Here is a 21397-nt window from a genome sequence, read left to right on the forward strand (position 1 = left end):
GGGTATAAGGACGCGGACGTACACCTTTTGTCACAATCGTGTAAGTTTATAAGTTTATAATGACATCTATGAAATGATAGTGTCATTATTCAATGTGATGACGGGTAAGAATTCGCTACACTGTAAACTTTAACCGCTTTGGGATATTTGTTGTTTGATTTTTGTGCACTTTATATAGCGACAAGGTTAAATTTTAAAGTAATGAATTATTTTTTTTTACATTGGTAACATGTTTTGACCAATTTTATATAATTATTAAAAAAATCATTTTGGATATTTGGTGTTTTCCTTATGTGCACTTTTATGAGGCGTCATGGTTTAATTAGGTAATAAACTGATATTTTCCCATGGTAAATATTTTTGAACTAATTTTTATGTTGTGTAAAAAGATCGTGTGGAAAAATAAAGAAAAACAACAATAGTGTGATTAATTTTGAATGTTAAAGTGGCCGAACAGAAAATATGTTTTTGCGACAACTAGACTGAGTTCATGCATTTTTCACAGACATAAAGTGGTCATAAATTAGCATAGTTATATGCCGCTGATTGTCACCATAAATATACTTATTTATATACAAGTCTATCCTTGCCAGATATAACAAGATGGTTATGATAAAACTCAGTGGCTTTATTAGGTAAGACAGCCCAGGGCTGTCATAAACTGACAGTTGTGTCCGAAATACTATGTCTTATCCGCAATTGTAATCTTCACGGAGCACCGTCTGTTTTGTTTCGGATATTTTTGTCACTTTCCGTTCTTTTCGGTATTGAATGTTGGTTTTTTTATATTCTTATAAAAAATATACATCAAATGAAGGATAATGAGTTTAAATTGGATGTATTATTCGAAAAAATTCGTGCTGTGTACTTTGGAACATGGATATAATGTGCATAAATCGTATCGAATGTGTGCCTTTAAATGATTTAGATGCATTTTGTCATAATATATAACCGTCCAGGTTCAAACAAAGGCCTGATTGATTGTTCGTGTAAATTAAAATACAATAATGGCGTTTTTTGTATGAAAACGTCCTTAAACAAATGTATACGTATAGGTAATTGATCTTTGTGCCATTGAGAACTCATTTGAAATCAAGCGAGCTGAATAACATGACAATTTACTTAAATTTAAGTTGTTAAATAATCAACTACTGCGAATATGGTCTGCTTTTATAAATATCGAATGGTTTTTATATGGATATTTCTATAAATATATATGTGAACAATTAATTATTTAAGACATATTTATTGAAAATGTTGATAAATATCGTTTGATAAAGTTTTGGATAAGATGAAATAATCAATGGCTGCACCGTCCTGGATCAGGCGTTTGAGCGAGCCGGCCGACACGGGGGGTTTGAGTTATCAGATACCGCAGGCTTCCTTATACTCGTCAACCTCATCACTTGCTTCTCAGGCAAGTCTGTCGCGGTACTCGAACATTTCTATGGAGAATTTATCTCAATCACGAAGAAGTATTGACACTCCTAAATGTAAAGGAAATGAGCCCGAACTGTACGCCTCAAAGACTGTTGGTCGGCGCAATAATGGAAATAGCCAATCGCGTCTCGGTGTCACAAACAAGGGATATGTTTCCGGATCTTCGACCTTGACCTCTAACCCCTACAGTACCGGAACTCTTGACCTCGAGTCAAGTATATCATCAAGGTACACATCGCCTCGTGTTTCTGGTGACACACTAAACAAAAACATGTACCAGAAAAGACGAAACCGAAGTTTTGATGATACAATTAGTGAGGTCACGGAACATGGTCGTAGTATGACAGGGCAGCAAAAGAAACGAGAAGATTCGTGGTCGTATGTCGACTCCGAAGGATACGCACGACTTCCGGTAAGTTATATTTTCCCGCCAAAATCTACGAGAATGTAAATGATAAGAATTGTCATCATATTTGTAGCTGACATGTCTATTTCTGGTTCCTATGTGTCGTAAGAAAGACAGCTAAAACTATTCATAAAGATCTGATTATACAAATCAGACTTTACTTCCGTTCACAAAATCGCAGTCACGTGAAGTCTACGTCAGTGATTTATAAATAAAAATGCTAGTATATACGAAAGACCGGTAGGGACATTTCAACTTCATGAATTCCCGATTTCAGCTTCATGAATTCTCGATTTCAACTTCAAGAATTCAGGATTTCAGCTTCATGAATTCACGATTTCAACTTCATGAATTCACGATTTCAACTTCACGAATTCACGATTTCAACTTCATGAATTCTCGATTTCAACTTCAAGAATTCAGGATTTCAGTTTCATGAATTCACGATTTCAACTTCACGAATTCTCGATTTCAACTTCATGAAGTTGAAATCGTGAATTCGTGAAGTTGAAATTTTGAATTCGTGAAGTTGAAATCGTGAATTCGTGAAGTTGAAATCGTGAATTCACGAAGTTGAATTCGTGAAGTTGAAATCGTGAATTCATGAAGTTGAAATCGTGAATTCGTGAAGTTGAAATCGTGAATTCATGAAGTTGAAATCGTGAATTCGTGAAGTTGAAGTCGTGAATTCATGAAGCTGAATCGTGAATTCTTGAATTCCGTATTTTGAAAACGGGAATTCACGAAGTTTAAAGTGTGAATTCATGAAGATGAAAGCGGGAATTCATGAAGTTGAAATGGCCCTACCGGTCTTTCGTAAGTATATGCTAACAGATTCTTATTACATTCGATGGCTATAATGACTACATCCTTGATAAATCTGACAATCAAGCGACTGGAAATATGAAGAAAAAAACAGATGTATTACTCATTCATTACTTAATATGGTGATTTTAACATAGATATTGTCCGGTGAATGTACCTTTAAAAGACGTTTATAAGTTTGTGCTTCATCTCATGCATTATTGGTCATACTTCAGAAAGCATGTATAACGTATATTACTTATTTTGCTGCGTTCTAAACATCTTCTGAACCTTAGTCGAGATTTTTAATCATCATTCATACATGTTAAAGGGATCGGGATGTTAAAAAAAGAAAGAAAAACACCCTCTCTCTAAGACAACGATGTGTTTTAAATACGAGCAATGTATCAGGAAGTTAAACCTGATACTTTGATTTATACAATTAAGGTGTTTTTTTCTTCTTTTTTAATGAAAATATCTTTTAGCTGCTGGTGATTTATAGTCACTTGATAATTAATGTTAGACAGAAAAATGGGAGGGTTTCTCAATGGCGTATATATTTAATTTGCTTTCATTAACCGACTTATATACTTTTTCCTTCTATATATGGAAAATGTCATTTAAAAAGTCACGCTGCATGTTGTCCTGTCAATATTTGAATTAAAAGTGGGCAACATTTTTGTATGAAGAAATAAGAACTGAAGCACAACCAAACCTAACGGAAAGGCTTAAGAAGTGTGTAACATCGAGTGACCGCTGTATCCCAATTGGGGAAGGATGCTTGGTAGTGTCTTTGAATAATAATGTTTCAAAAAAAGATAATTTTGATGTCAATATTTAAACTATTGACTGCGGTAAGCGACGTTCCTGTAGAAATGATGTTAAGTGACTTACGATGATATTTACGTAAAAGTGATGGTTGCACTCATATGCAATCGTAAATAAAGGGTTGCTTATGAAATTTAAGGGAGTAAATCCATCATGATCTCGCCATTTTTAAATGTAGTAAAACGCACAATAAATAACCCTGCAAAGATGTTGCAATATACCCCTGAATGTATACCTGTTTCAGTCATCAGAAATAGTATTTTAATCAGGGAATAGAACCATTCATGAAGCTTGGCTGAAACATGTTTTGTGTAATAATCCTTATGATACGCAATGACCTTAGGTATTTGTCCCTAGGTGTATGATTAATTTGCAATGTTGCTTTTGGGGAGGTCTTCTACTCGATACAACAGGTCAAATATCTAAGCTTTTAGAATTGTACTATTACATCAGAGGACTTCTCCGATATACGTCCATAAGCTTAGTGACCTCAAGGGCGAGGTTATATTTTGTCTCTTGGGGAATAATCAATATATCTTTTGTTGAAGACTATAGAATGATGTCACATGCCAAATATTTTTGATCTGGTAATGGTACTTTCGGAGGAATGAAAAATAATTTAAGACTATAAACGTCTATGTTAGCTAAGTAACCCCCACAGGTAAATCCGAACTCAAAAATGTTTTCTTAAAATAAAGAAAGAATTATCATTTTGTAATACAAAATATTTTTCTGTGTAAACGGAAAGTGACGGAGTTTGACGAATTTATACAAAGTATAAAATTAATGGATGGAACACCCTGACTGATCTGTGTGTCATTTCGAATTTCTACTGTTGCAAATAATTTCATTGCATAATACGTTATAACGCGTTGTTGGCTTATGTAAATACATCCTTTCTGCATGGTTTGACTTAGCATTTTCCATTTAGACAATTACCTTTGTCTGTCTGAATGTCCGTGTAATTTATCAGTTCAGTGATATGTCTTCTTGTAAAAATTATAAGTGATTTATGATTTTACCATTAAGGTAAGTCTTAAAGTGACGTTATGTCCATCAAAGTGTTTTTAAAAAAATGGTGGGTGCACATGTAAAGATCAAAATAAGTTTACATTTTTCCATAAATGTGTTCAATTCTATACATGTATTACAATATTCAAACACAATCAAACCACGTGACCCACTGCAATTTCTATAAATATCGTTGTTCGGAATGTACTTGTGGAAGCGCAGAGTGGGACAGTCTTTTTGATAATTTAGGTAGTTTTTGATATATTATCCGGAGCATTTTTCATCATCAATTATTTGTCTATCACCATTATAGTAGTCAATCTCGTGTAATATATTACTAATTCTACACGACATAGAAAATAATGAGCAAGATGAAAAGTATATTTTTTGTCTATATAAGTGTGAAAAGTGTTGTATACCAGTGATTTATTTATCTTATAAGCCGACTTAAAGTGCTTTTTATTTTCTTTATTAATGTTGTATACTTATAATTAAGTTTATCAGGAAAATAAGAATAAAGGGCATATGTTACAAAGAAAATGAGCGGAAATTGTTATTTTTACTCTGAATGATACTTGGAATAAGTATTTTTAAGGTTCGCCTTCAGATTCATGTTGATTGTTATGAACATTTAGAAAATAAATGTTAGAAAATCATCAAGTGGACAAATATTATTATATAAGCTAGCATAATATAGCATAAGACACTTCCTATCCACATAATTTATATATTATTTTTCAAAGATACGTTGGTAAAGGGTGGAACTTTTGGAGATAAATACAGTAAGTTCGGACATATTGCATATTGTTATACATGTAAAACATGATATAGATTGCGAAAAATTAAATGTAATGAATGAATGTTTATTTTTTTATCTTTAACTGTATATTTCTTACATTTAAAATCGGCAGTGATATTCAAGATTCATAAATAAAGTTATATGCGCTATACATATACAATACGAAATTCCTTTCGGATTTATAATTATTCGGTGTACGATCATTAAAATACAATGTAAAGAAAATCATTATATCTGAATTCGACAATGCGACAAAACGGAGTTCGACAAATTAACAAAAAAAACACACACACAAAAAAACGGCAAAAATATTTCATTGACGTCATTTTAAAAGGAGCACCCTTTTCGTGGCATCTCTCATATATCAGATTTACATGTAACGGAAATCTCAGCATCCGTGTTAGTCATGCCTGTCATATAAATACGTGACTTCAGTCAATCTCGTCACAAATCAAATTTATTCTAGATGAAATAGATTGTTTTGTTATGGCGTACAATTTGGTGTGGTATTTAATACGCAAGGCATTCTATTTTTTGCATTCAGTTGTCAAAATTGATGTACGTATCGTGGTAACGTTTTCATCGTGACCGCATATCATTCCGTTTGTCGCCCCTGATAAAGAATTTTACAATCACAATAAAATGGTACATTTGTAGAATAAATGTCGGTCATTTATCAGAAAGAAAATCCTATTAAGCAAAAATGAGTGATGAAGATTTCTTATTTATTCCAACCAGTGTCATTTAAACAGTCTCACCTGGCATAATTACTTTTGAATTAACCAAAGTCGGTACATGTGGACCCGAATAAGATCCCAGCATTTCGGCCCTTACCGTCAAATTTTGGGAAAGAACTATCCAATATCGGCGAGGTGTTGTTTTTTTTTCCTAATGCATTATGCATATTATGCATATCCATTGTACTTATAAAATACTAGCAGGCCATGGTTACAATGTACTCCCCGTCTAATTCATTGATTTTCAAAATGAGTTTAGCATTTTTGAAATGACCAGTTCAACAATACGCGTTTCAAGTTGTAAAAAAATAGACCAGGGCCAGTTTAAAAATCATATTATGAGTTATATATAATTTGACAGGTTTTAATTATGACCGATTACAGACAATTGTAAGGTGATATAAACTAAAAACTGTCCATATAACCTGAAATAGTTTTTTATAACGAATTTATAATACAACACACGCGTTTTTTATTGTAAAAACTCGTGTCGTAGGTGTTGAAGTCTTTTTTAAAAGATAAATGTTTAGTATTTGAAAAATTAATATGTAAAAAACTAGCAAATACAAACAAACATTTTAAAATTTTAGTTAATTATCATATCTAATACAACACAAACAATGATGGACGTCTGGTATCGTTTATAAGAACCAAAATGTCCTCAAAACCCAGTTTTTACTTCAGAAAGAGTCCTTGATACTGATGTTAGATCTGCGCATGACTCGGATTCTGACGTCATTTTGCTTTGAAGCTTATTAAAGTATATTAGTAGCTCAAAAATTGTCAGGCTTTTAGCGAGCTTGAAGAGCTGACCCGATGAGCCTGCCCGCAAAGCGAGCTTTACGGTAACACGAGTACCTGCTAGATAGGGATGGTTTTGAAAACCTTCGTCCGGAGTTCTGAATTGACACATCGCAACTTTTCGAATTACATGATAACGAAAACAATCGAGGTATTCTGATTGAAATAGGAAGCGTAGACTGGTGTCCTGCGCACTTATATGGGAACCATAATAGGAATGGGAACCAGAAAAAACGGAAGCAGTGTATAAAATACCTAATGACAATTTTAAAACGGAAAATGTCAAATAAAAAATGAACGATTATTTTTTACTATTTCACGGTAAAAGTAAATCGAGCTCGCTTTGAGGCTTTGCCTTTTTCATGTTAATTTGTTGCTATACATAGTATCTATTTAAAAATGTTATACACTACCGTAACATCTTGTCATTATATGTGTTCAATGTGACAGACTTGACACCTCGAGTGTCCAGATGTGTCACTGTTTTGTAAGTTCATTTGTCCAGGAGGGGGGACAGCAGATAATGCATAGTTGTTTATTTCTGTCACTGACACGAGCACGTGATATACGTATTATCCTAACAGCGAGCTCGAAGAGCTGGCCCGAAGGGCCTGCTGGCAAAGCGAGCTTTACGGTAACGCGAGTACCTGCTAGATACTGATGGTTTTGAAAACTTTCGTCCGAAGTACCGAATTGACACATCGCAACTTTTCGAATTGCAAGATAACGATAAAAGTCGAGGTATTCTGATTGAAAACGGAAGCGTAGACTGGTGTCCTGCGCACTTCTATTGGAACCATAATAGGACAGAGAATCAGTATTAACGGAAGCAGTAAATAAAATACCGAATGAAAATTTTAAAGCGGAAAATGTAAAATAAAAATGAACGATTATTTATACTATTACACCGTAAAAGAAAATCGAGCTCGCTTTGAGGCTTTGCCTTTTCATATTACTATTACATTTAAAATGATTTAGAAAGTAAAATTGAGAAATTAGAGGTAGATGTAGAGGTAACGGATGGTATTTCTTATAAAGACACCGTGTTTTACGCATGCGCATTATATATTTAGTTAATACTGCTAGAACTGAGGCCAGTTATTTTGCATTGTTCACCCTTTAAATTGCTTAAAAAAGTCCGCATGTAAGTTGACCAAAAAATATAGAAGAATACCGATACACAGTCCTGTTATAGACTGGCGGCGGTGATTATAGAAAGGTTTATTTATTTACAGCGTGTGTGGGACAACGTTACGTAACTAAATGATAATTACATGACGTTACAGTGATCATTGTTACTAATCACGTGTCATTTTGAATTGTTAGGGCGTTGAAAGCAATATCTACAATCAGTTGTGTATCTGCTTGTGGGTATGATTGACTGATTTATCGTTCAGGCATGCCACGTGGCGCATCATTTAAATGCTAATTATACTTTTGTGCTATTTTAAGAATGTTTTCAATTCAAAAATAGATTTAAGATTTTAAATTATACTAAGGCTTTTCATCAAAATTTGTCTCAGCATGTAAAAGCTTTATTATACATGCTATTAATCATTTCGTTTGATTTCTTGTCCATTATACGGCTCTTCTTTCCTTGATAATAATTAACCTCAAAAATGTATGTATTTCTTAAGTAGATTTGAAAAATTAACATATGGACTCAATAATGGTTATTGTCATTTGTAAACAGGGAGACTATCTTTTGTTCACGGATCATTAACGGCAATTTCCAGAAAGTGTTATGCCATAGCAAAACAAAATCAACTAAGATGAAAAGATTTAACTTTAATAGAGACATTTAATAGCTGTAATCGTTTTGCGACTAGAACGAAGGGGTTGGTGGCCGATGGTCAATGTCTGTCTCTCAACTCATGAATTCATGGTTTGAAAGCCTCTCTTAGGACACGACCCCGTACCTCATATGATGCAAAATCTATTGGACTAGGGCATTATCTACAAGGGTGGTTAAAATACGTATGTAACTTGCAAAAGCTTGTTCACTTGTTTCAGAACTCGAGCATAAATTAATGTGTTCGGGAAAACATACGCAGTTATGTTTTGGATTACGCGCACCTGTTTCCGCCTGATATTGCATAAAAGACTCGATTACAAACAAATACATAGTTTTGGTATATATGATCTTATAAGGCGTACAGTTATCATGTTTAATCATTATGTAACATCTCTTATCTAATATTTGTAGCCAAAATAATGATGGTTAAGCTTTTTATTTTTTAGTACACTGCCCTTGAATTTAAAAATATTTCTGCTATCATATTCAAGGATCGTGCAGTTTTTAAGTGAATTGGTCCACACTGGGCACATTTTCCATAGGTATTCCAGATATTGATACAAAAAATTAATGTAGCATTTTGATCAATATAAAACAATATTTTTATAAATGTTGATATAGTTCTTAACATTTATATGATAAAATATTTTGTTCTAGAACAATAAGTAGATCTGAATATCAGACATTGTATCTCACACATGCCAAAACATTCATATGTAATTCTTGCTTGATTTATTGTCACGTATGATACTAATTACTATCAACATAATTGAGCCGTGTCACGACAAAACCAACATAGTGCGTTTGCGACCAGCATGGATCCAGACCAGCCTGCGCATCCGCGTAGTCTGATCAGGGTCCATGCTGTTCGCTATCAGTTTCTCTACTTGTTATAGGGTTTGTAAGCGAACAGCATGGATCCTGATCAGACTGCGCGGATGCGCAGGCTGGTCTGGATCCATGCTGGTCGCAAACCCATTATGTTGGTTTTGTCATGACACGGCTCAATTATTTATGTTAATATAACAGACCTTTCCTACTGGACCAAATCACTTTGAAATACCACTGGTATAATATAACGTTAAACCGAATTAAAAAAAACTGTCATCATCTTTGTCATACACCCTATCTGTAAGTCAAACATAGTAATAAGAACAAAAGCTACGAACATTTTACTTTCTTCTCTTATACATCATGTTAATCAACATTAACTCCGCTTACAATAGAATTTCAGTAAGTTAGATGCTTATCACCAGAAAAAATCGTGCTGAATGTGCAATAATTTTTGCGACGGACGCGCCCTCAGGCGCGTTCAGAGCTAAGTCATCTACACATGGGATTTCGTTGGCTACAATCGCGCAATGTGTCCTAAACCAATTAACAGCCCAAGAAATAGTACATGAATTTGATCCTTCAAAACTCCCATACTTTGTCTGGATATCTTAACGTCTTCCATATTTAGCCTTTTCAATTTAAAATTAAGTTATCCAAGTTAAAATATGAACGTATATTATTGATAAAAACGTTGTAGTCCCGTAGTATTATTGCGCAATATGCAAATTACTGCTGAAACGATTTACCGCTGTCGAAAAAGTAGGACAGCAAATTATACTACAATAAAGGTGTAACCTCTGAGTTCCAAGACATTATTAGTAAGAAATAAATATTTCTACATTATACAAAACATTATTATTAACAAATCAAAAGTTTTTCGTGACTCTAGGATAACTCGCGCATTAATAAAAGAAGAACTATTTTCGTGACTCATACCGCGGGTTTAGCTGAATATATATTAGATACAGTACAATGGCTAGTATAAATATCTATTTTTGAAAATGCATGTAAGACACTTTACCGCCATGTAGTCTTTCATGGTAAGGAAGTTATAATATCAGTTCTACTTCCGATTCTTGTGGTTTGTTTACATATTTTACTAGGTCATGATATGAGTTAACCTTCGCTATTCTAAAAATAGATTCTGCTTCCCCTGTTCTGAATTTTGGACAGGCGATTAGGAAGTACACATTAAACATGTAATTAATAAACCAGCGGATTGTAATGCAATACTTTTAGAAATGCTATACAATTGTAAGAAGCAAACAAGTTGAAAATGGAATTTAGTGTGAAGTTGAAAAGGACAACTAAACACTGTAGTGCTTAAGTGACATTTAAATTAAAATAAAAACGATGTGCTCTGGCCTCTACATCTTTACCTTGTAAATAAAAAAAAATCTAAGAAATACACTATTAATTACTGATGATTTTAACCAATTTTTTTTTTTAATGAGACATATCCAAGAGAAATAAAAATACAAATGACTTATATTTTATTGTCTGTATGCCCACTATGATATAACACGAAGCAATTCTAAATAGCATTCTCAAATGTATAATGTATTATGTTTGAAGTTTATTTGCCTGGATTTATTCTAGAAATATTTCGTTGATAGTTTTTTTTTCTATTTACATATCATTTCTTAGAATAAATCGATAAGGACACTGATTTACAAGTTTGACCAGAGTTTTTAGGCATAAATTTCATTCTGTATTTAAGTGCTTGAAAGTAGAAAATCTGAATTATATCAATTTGGGACACAAAATATATTGCTCTACAAATCTCGAACTTGTATGGAACAAATTTTCTCTGTTATATATTTTGTGTTTTGTTTTTGTTTTTGTTTTTTTTTTCTAAAAGAAGCCTTAATGTCTCTCCGGTTGCATGTCCGTCGCATTCAGTGCTGCAGCACTTTGATTTTATCAAGGTAGCAAATGTTAACAAAATGGTTTTTTTTTACTTTCATAAACACTATATAACTGTACAACCAAAAGCAAAAGATGGCTTACCTAAGGGGCCAATAAACTGTAACAGGACGCGTACGCCAAAATTGAAAATCTGTCGAAAATAAAAATATATTGTATAAGAATAATTGGGCCTTTATCCAAAATATCATATTCGGCCGATGTACGTTCATCCGGAATTTGACGGAATTCGACAGAAAACGGCTGTAACTCTACGATTTTTACGGTAGCCTTCTGTACGAGGACGAGTCAGGGTGAGCACGCCCCAGACATGTTTGACAACTAACACAACATGAAATCTACATAATATACACCTGTTTTTCCTATTATCCATGTGTGGGTCATAAATCAGCAAAATGTCACGCACAGTTGAACATTTTAAACTGCAATTGCTATTTACAAACTTTAAAGGTGTTAGGGTTAGTTAATATGCGAAAAAGAAATTGTGAAATTTACTTTAACGACTTTTCTTCTGACATGCTTTACTTTTTCGATGTGTAATTTTGTTCAAATGTTAAATGTTTGTGGTAAAAAATATTGAGAAAAAGTTTCGTGCAACCTTTCCGCATTTACAGGAATATCGTCATCAATCGTTCGTAATGAGGGCTGGGCGGATTTGTTTGACTTTAATTGCTATTTGGTTTTAAACTTCTTTACCAAATGTTATATTTTTGTCGCTTTTCGGCTTTTGTTAAGTGGTAATAAAGTTTGATCCTGCGATCAGGAAATATCAATCTTTGACAATGAATTCTAATGGCTCTTTGTTGTACATACATATTTCAACAAAAGTACACTAAATCCTTTAGACAGCCACCCTTTAAATTTGGCTGATTTTGTGAAATGAAAAGAAGAAATATAATTGAAAATAATAAGCAGACGACTTTTGTACAGTCGATGCGATTCCCAGGATGCCGAGGGGAAAATATAATTATATCTGATTATAAGTGACTTTACGATTGTCGGTCTCTTGTTGCTTAAGCATTGGCTCCCACACGCGACTGAGATGGGGTCGCAGAGGCATGTATTGGAAGCACTCCGAATTTTTTCAGACAATCGCTTAATGACACACATACATTGTTAATATGGCTAAATACCAACCTAAAGATAATGCTTCACCGGAGTAGGTTAATAAGACATTGCAATAAATCACAATGTACATGTTTAGTGATTGATATCACTTCAACTGATCGATTTTACACTCCTTACCAACACAAGTGTAGGTGTTAACGACACTTTTTGAGGTATTGACAATAATGTCCCCCATTAACATTGTATTTCCTTGTCAACAGTGAAATAAAACAATACTGACAGTTTTTTGTTCCTCGCAATCGTAGTAAATATATGAGTGTGATGTATACTTTAAAATAGAAATACTAGTATCACTTCTAAAATATTGAGTCCCGTAAGAACGAACAATGTTTTTCAAAATGTTATGGTTATAGTGATCAAACAGTTATTTGTGCACACCAACTGTTGATATTAATGTGTTGTTTTTTTTTACTTTCTTAAAGGTAAGGTTAAATTTGTCCTCATGGCGAGTATATGTAATGGTACACCCTTTGTTATGTTATTTGAATTTACTGATCGTAATACAGCCTCGTTCCAGTTACAATATTTGAAAAAGAAAATCATAAACTAAGTTGAGTGTGAATAAATAAATGAACCTATTTTGTGACAGTGGGAAGCTCTATTGGGCATGCACGTGGGACTAGTTTCTTTTCTTTCTTTTCTTACATAGCCTTTTTTCCTTATTATTGACACATAATTGCGAATGTATTCAATATTAGCGGAACGAATACGTAATTGTGCATGATATTAACCTTTCGTTTATAGCATTCTTTTCGTTCAGTATAGCATCACGTTTTGGCGATGATAATTCACTGAGCAATACAAATTCGTTATAAAGCTATATAAGATTTTATAGTACACGAAACATAATTCATTAATTTAAAACATTCATTAATATATAACGAGCAAGCAACATTTTTTGTCGTGGTAGAACTTTTTTTAAAACATATTTATAGACGAAATGAATTTCCGAAACAATGTAAATATTGGGTCCCATTTTTTCTGTAGCTATGAACTTTTGCCTCTAGATTTATCTACAAAAAACGAACTAAAAGTCTTGATATTTAAAATGAAAAACAATACATATACGATTTTTTCCTTAATTTACGGGAACGCATGTTCTTGTCACAAAACGTTTAAATTATACACTTCCGAACCATTAGCGACCTTAAAATAAATTATGTGTCATGTAACAATTATTTTTTTCTCGTAAACGCCAACACTTTTTAATAGTTTTTAAAAGTGCTTCCTTTCGTTTAAAGGAAACTTACAAAAGTATTAAAAATAATTTGCAACACAACAGTGCTGAATGTCCATTGATTCCGAATAAAAATGGAATTTCTTGTCAATTCCGTTCTCCCGAGCTCTTCTGAGTTGACAGGCATTATAATATAGTTTTTATTTGATAAAGTAAAACTCTTAAAAAGGTTAACAAAGAAGGATGCTTAGAAATAAATTGATTATTTACTTTTGTATGATGCTTCGTTAATTTGAGTGTCAAGCGTTGCTTTGCATTTTTAGATCATTTTGCACAATAAAATGATCTTTCTGGAAAAAAAACAGGGTGACCGAATGATCTGAAAATTTGCTCTTTAGTTATTTGCTAAGGCCTACATCTAATGGTACAAAAATCTCGGAAAAACATGTTCAATCCCGTCATAACGAAACCGTCAGCTGAGACCCTTTAAGATGTTTTTTTCTGCTTTTTTTTAAATGAAGGTTGTTCCATTGAATATATCACTTCATAAGGTATCGGTAATATAGAGAGTAATGTTTTGTTCCTCATCATATTTCAAAACATATTTCTCTCAGGGATTTTTTAAAGAATTCTGCTGACATACATTATGTTGACATAAAAATAACCTCATTTAGGTCCTATATTTTAGGCCCTGATTTTAAGCACTGTATTTTTGGGCCCTATATTTTTTGTATAGATGACATGGTTAAAGTATCTGGCGGGCTACACACATTGTTCATAGCTGTGTTTTCAACTTATTAGGGCATCTACTTATCGGAATTTATGCAAATATTTCACTGAAGACAGCATCAAATTCATAATTATAACCTAGTTATTTAAAATGCAACAAAATCAGTTTCGTTAATTTAGATTTTGGGATAGAAAAAGCTTTTTGTGGAGCTTTTATGAGTCATTAGATTTTTAAAATGTTAAATTTGATTAATGATATAGGTGCAAACAGGAATACCCTTTCTACATAAATCTTAATATACTATCCTTTTTATTTTGTTAATTGCTTTTCACAGAGGAACTTTCTTTTTTAATGATTGCGCACTCATATATAATTTGGGAGCACTCAATCTGTCTTAGTTCGCGACTTAATGCGTCGTATACAACATGACCAGGATCATTACAAAAATCTTCTCCAATAAACGCTTTCAAAATAAAAAAAAATGTAAAAGAAACGGGGTATGTCAAAGCCTTCAAATCATACACTTTTTTAATCTAATAAGAAATAGAAAGAGCATCGAAACACGAGGCTATCTGATTTAAACGAGGGGGACGTAGCCCCCGAGTATTAATCAAATTGCCAAGTGTTTAGATGTTCTTCCTCTTTTGTATCAAAGTCAAACATTAAAACACGTTCACTGTTGTCACAATATGAAACCCCAGAAAAAACGTAACCAATGAAAGAGCATCTGAGTATGATATTTCTATCGCTTTCCTCAAACTCCCCGCAGCGGTTACTTCCCTTGATCAGTACAGAAATCAGTGCCACCACAAGTAAATTCGGTCGCCAGAGAGCCGAATATATTTTTTTCACTTTTAATTTAAAATAGAATACTTTATATCATTTTAGTTTTCTTTCATTAAATAGTTATGCTTAATGTACAAGAAAGTAAAAAATATACGTATTAAAATCATTTTGTAAACATAACGAAAGATATGTATAGTAAACGATGGCTGAAGTTAGACGATTGCGCAAAAGATTTTGATCCGACACTTGTTTTAAAGTGTAAACAAATTGAGTGTTTTGAACATATTTTATCTGGTAAGGATGTAGTTGTAAATCTGCTAGTAGGATATGTAATAGAAAGAGTATCGAAACACGAGGCTATCTGATTTGTACGAGGGGGCGTAGCCCCCGAGTATTAATCAGATTGCCAAGTGTTTTGAAGTTCTTTCTCTTTTGTATCAAAGTCAAACATAAAAACACGTTCCCTGTTGTCACAATATGAAACCCCGGAGAAAAGTAATCAATGAACGAGCATCTAAATATGATATTTCTGTCGCTTTCCCTTTCTCTGCCGTCAGCAAAAATGAGCCAATCAATGGGCATGCTCTGGAGTGCGTGTAACTAATACTGTACTCCAGTTAACGCACGGTGCATGTATATATGTATACGATTTAACTCTGACACATTTTCAACAGAAAGGTCCCCAAACTATGATACAATTATGTATATTTTAAGAAATATATTTTAAACAGCGGATATTCTTCTATGCAGTAATACATGAGTCCCTACCCTAATGTTGAAATTAGTCGTGTTTTTACGTCTTCGTTGTCCATGTACTAGTGAATCAATGAATTGTTTCATATTTTGTCATCAATAATAGCGGGGGTTATTGTACAATTTGTTAAAATGTCTTGCGGTTTTGAATGATAACGGATTTTATCATCTAGTTGGGCTGATAGGGTGATGGTTTTACCAGAGGTGTTCTGGTCCAATAGTCTCCGTTTTTTCAGCAAAGAGTGGGTGTGGAAGCGGGAGGGGGGAGGGTGACGCATGGCTATTTTTTTTTGTTTGGTTTTACAGTGCATCAATACAAGTTAGGTCATATGGCGCCGAAACAGGAGAGATGATTTTGGCTGACCTCAAATGTTTTAAACTGTAAGCAACACCAGTGGTCAAAACCATCTCACTTCTGGAGCTAAGAGATGCATAACCTTTACTAATTCAAGTCCATTTAGTCGCCTCTTCAATCACGCACGGATATATAGTGCCTGCAATTCTGAAACGTCAACTTTAAGGTCATCCCTCAGCCACAATGGGGTACATGGCTGTAGCATAGTTATATCTTACTTTGACGCATAGTTTATAATTTTAATGCTTACTATATCTGACAATATGATAAAATAAATTATAGAAATTTATTTCCTAAACCATTCATATTGAAACAAAATTGAAATTCTTGTAAAAAAATGCAAGGACCTTTAAAAATAATTCCCTTCTTTGTATTTCTTTTTTGTGATATCCGCGTACAAAATAGATAAGTGTTTAACGCAAACTGTCGGTTTGACGTTTTGATGTCTGAAATGACGAAAAGAACTGAAAGTTATAGGTTCAAATTCAGCTCTTGTCATCAGTAAAAATCTTCTCTTTTTTCTAAAAATAAAAAAGAGATATCGTTAACTCCGACACACCTGTTTGATTTATCAGTAACATTTAAATGACATTCGACGATTGTCCTCAACACATTTCATATTGCCCTAAATAAATTTCACATACAATAATAGGCTGACATATGTTTTTTGTAACGACCCTCAATATAAATATTACGTGATAATATTGCATTAATACACTAAAGACATCATTACGTAACGCCATTGTCGTCTGCTTCATCGAACGAAATAAAATTTAAATATATATATTTGGACTGTTGCGAATTGCTAATTTAAACATTTCATTCTAATATGTCAAATAGACCATTCGTCATTTTTATACATTCATCACCGAGGAAAAAAGAATTGTAAAGCCATTTAAAATCTAATTGGATGGCCGTAAGAATTGGATATTATATTTTAATGCACATTTTGCAAAGAGCAGTGTCGCTATATTGACTTTAGTAGTAAAGGGACCTTTTTTATTAATGGATATTATTTATCAATTTTATAATTCTAATATTAAAACATCATTATATCGAAGGACTTTATTTTGACACCACTTTTATTTTGATAAAATATATATCTTATTATAACATATGGATTAATTGACTTAGAATGTTGGAAAGACCTGGAAAAAGACGACTTTCGGACACATCATACCTTCAAAACAAACAATCGCCAAGACGGTTTTCTTGTACTAATTCGTTAAACGGAATTTATGAAGAACATAAAGGGACCAGCTGCGCCAGAGATTCATCAGAATCCCATAAAAGTACTTTTGAGTTTATTAAAAATGAAAAGAATATAGAAAATAGAAATAAAACGGAAAATAATGATTGGAATCTTCGTAGAATCAAGTCATATGAAAACGTGCAAGATGGTTATAGAGAGGTACACATTTTTAGTTTTCTCATTGTCAAAGAAATAAGAAAGAAAGAAAGAAAGAAAGAAAGAAAGAAAGAAAGAAAGAAAGAAAGAAAGAAAGAAAGAAAGAAAGAAAAAAGAAAGAAAGAAAGAAAGAAGAAAAAAAGAAAGAAAGAAAGAAAGAAAGAAAGAAAGAAAGAAAGAAGATTTTTGTTCAATGATTCAATGGTTTGGTTTTATACAATCAACTAACAAACTTACAAAATATTTATTATTTAAAAAGTTTACAGCAATATTCATGATGAATAACAACTTAATCATTGAACAAATGGTAATACAAAATATTTATGGCTGGCTATCTTCGAACAAATTACACACACAAAAAGTACATTATATAGTAAAATGCTTACCTAATTAGTCAACTTAAAAACTACTTTCTGTGATGTTAATAACCGCTTATATCGTTTATCAAGTATCGATTTGTCATCAAAGGGATTTTTTTTATGTTGTTGTTTTATGTAGTTTTTTGTTAACTAAACGCAATTGTGTATTAAAATAGGATAGTGCCCTTGTTTCAGAATAGAGAGACTATTTAAAATACTTACTGAAGATGAAATTCATAAATCAGTGTTTTATTGATTACAGATAGAGAAGTATTATTGCCTTTGCACTAGTGCTCACCATTTGTGTATATGGGATGTGCATTGGGAATTTTTTTCATCATTTGTAAATATGAACATTTTAACAGTGTTTAATGATAATTCAATATATTGTCATTGCCCTTTAACATAAACATTTAAATGCAAACAAGGGATGAAAATGAAGCAAGGCATTGTTCCTTTAAAGATGACATTATGTCCTTCCAAGAGTGTATAGTGAGTGAGCAGAGGCGAAAGTCAAAATAAGGTTAAATGTTGGCTATAATTCCTTTCAATTTTATAATTTTATTTCGCATGGTCAATAAATAACTAGCGTAGCCCACACAGACATTCTGTAAATAAGTGGAATTTACCTGTAATGTTCAATTTATAAAAAAAAAGTGGGGCAGACATATTTTTTGTATTATAGGCATATTTATATTCAATCCGAAACATTTTCAAATATCAACTGTTTGGCCACTCACCATTTAATATAACAGTAAGTCTTTTGAAATATATAATCAATTAAGCTCAATTTGACACATAAAGCCACTTTCAACGTTGCGCGATTAATTGTATCTTACTGTTTTAGAGAAATAAACTTATATTACAAACAACTTAAAATTATTTTTATGTACAAACACATAAAATGAGTTTATTTCTTTCATTTTACGTACTTTTAACCTAATAAAAGGTGATTTATTTCACAAATTTTATAGAATGATATATCGACCTAACCTTTTTGTTCCGGCGGAAAAATGATGACTTGGCTCAAACCCATTTAATAGTGCGAATCTCGCCTTTAAAAACAGTTTTTTTTCTTAAAGTAATGATAAATCTTTAAAATGCATCAACAAAATATAATTTGAATGTCACACTTGATACAAAAAAAAAAAAGAATAACATTGCGGTATTATAACATATGACGTCATATGCATTTGAAAAAAACAAACTTACCAAGCGTCCGTAGGATCGTATTACGTTCTTGTTATAAAAAGGTTTTATACTGATAATTAATCGCCCATTAACAATGATTTTATGATTTTTATATTTCTTATACGGTCCTCAATATCTTGTCAAAATTGCACCTTTTTATTGCACCATAACTTGTAGAAACTAGCAAAAACCTTCATGCAGTTTCACATATTTCTCGAGTGTTAAGTAGATCTGAAAGAAGAATGATTATAGGCGATGCAAATTGCATAATTGATATGATTAGCGTGCTTATGAATGCACATTGAAAGTTTTAAACCGTATTTACTGATTCAAAGTTTGTAAATGATTATGGATTGAACCTTGTGTTGTAAATATATTCGTTGAAGTAGGTACAAAGAGTAACAATTGGATTTTAAGTAATAATTAATTTAGAATAAAAAGAGTGTCAAACGTGTATTTATAATGAATACTAAGATAAAATCAAAACATAGGCCAAAGACGATTTCAAAGGTAAAAGTTTGAATATATTACTTTAATTTATATTTTGTTTTTGTGTGTTAATAAAAGGCTCATTATGCCCGAGAAATGCTTTTATTTTTATTTATTGTTGGTGTACTTTTATTGTTTGCAAAGTAACTAGTTGGCCAATTTCCTGAACTATCTTTTTCCTCAGTTGATTTTAGGCAATTAGGACAGTTAAAGTGATTAAGTATTTTGAATGGAAGTAAACAAAACGCTTCTATGTTTATATTTTGCTACTTTTATGACAAATTATATCACATTAAGAGCTACTTTCTTCACATAACAAGCATCTAACATGCCTTCATTTTAACGTTATATAATCAATGGTTGTTTTTTCTACAGAAGTAAACATTTATTTCTTCTGAGGCGTAATGCACCTTTCAATCAATTTTTCTAAAATGAGAAGATGCTGACAAGGGAATTAACAGATATGTTTTGACGTCGTAATATAACATAATTTTAAAATAATTCAATTTAAGACAAACAGATATAGGCATACATAACATTTAACCCTCTTCTTTAACTTAGAACACGCAACTAACTGATTGAATCAGAAACTAGAAATGTTGCTTTCACGTTGTTTTAAATCATATAAAAAGCAGCTTTTTCTCATTTTGGATAATAATTTATTATTAAATTAACCATTCAAAATGTAACAAACTGCATAAAGATAGTTGACAAATACAATGTTTGAGAAAACCTGTAATGCATAACACCATTTGTCTTTTACGAGGCTCTCATTTTTCAAAGGTTTTAAGCTTAGACCATGTAGACTTAGAGCATCATGTATTGAGACAATACATTTTAGACGACAAAGAAACGTTTTTGCTATTTCTGTTTGTATTATTAAAACCTCAGGTTGCATATATACAAATACAAAGTGAAAAGTACCACATAAATAATTTTTATGCCAATTTATTCGAATAAAAAAATTAGTCATTGGACACCTTGCGTGAAATGAAATGAAAGAAGTAAGACACCCAAAGTTTAAATACTTACACCAAGAAATACCACCACATTTGGCTTGAATAGCCTAAAAAGTAAATAATTATTTAAGATGTGCATGCCTTTAATTTGTTACTATGGCAACATTATTTTGGTAAACAAATGCATTTTGTAAGCTATCGCTGTATTTTCACTTTTATTTAGATAATTTAAGGAGTATTTATTTAATCTGTCTTGGTCCAAAATGACGCAAAGTATTTACAACTGTTCTGTCATGTTTTCTTTTTGGAAACCACGCCAAATTGAATGGTTATTAGATGCTGTCGAATTTACGCGTTGCAAATGTTGCGGTTAAGTCACCGCCTAAGTGAGTGCGTTATGATATTATGAACAAAAAGGCATTGAATGACACATGATTGATAACAATATATGATAACTGAAATATCATTCTGTACAACATGTATATCATTTCAAGTCGCATAATTGTAATTGGTAAAAAAAATTCTTTGTTGAAACACTTTACATGAATGCATAGAAAACCGATTTGATTTTAAGCTTGGATATTTTTAATAATGATTGACAAAACAGTTATTTGAATAAAAGAATTGCTTTGATGTTCCACATGTAACATATTGTCATATTTACAAAGTATATCGTTTTGT

General features: G+C 32.3%; 1 protein-coding gene across 1 annotated transcript in view; it reads left to right on the forward strand.

Moving 5' to 3' along the window:
* Positions 1-632: 632 nt before the first annotated feature.
* LOC132727071 (uncharacterized) overlaps positions 633-21397 on the forward strand; it is a 51582-nt gene continuing 30817 nt past the window's right edge. Inside the window, exon 1 of the mRNA XM_060712483.1 lies at positions 633-1852. Coding sequence (XP_060568466.1) covers positions 1304-1852 — 549 coding nt within the window. The 5' untranslated portion in view covers positions 633-1303. The remainder of the gene's footprint in view (positions 1853-21397) is intronic.

This window comes from Ruditapes philippinarum, unplaced genomic scaffold (assembly GCF_026571515.1).
Source record: "Ruditapes philippinarum isolate M1 unplaced genomic scaffold, ASM2657151v2 ctg123_1_1_1_1, whole genome shotgun sequence".
Lineage (NCBI taxonomy): Eukaryota > Metazoa > Mollusca > Bivalvia > Venerida > Veneridae > Ruditapes > Ruditapes philippinarum.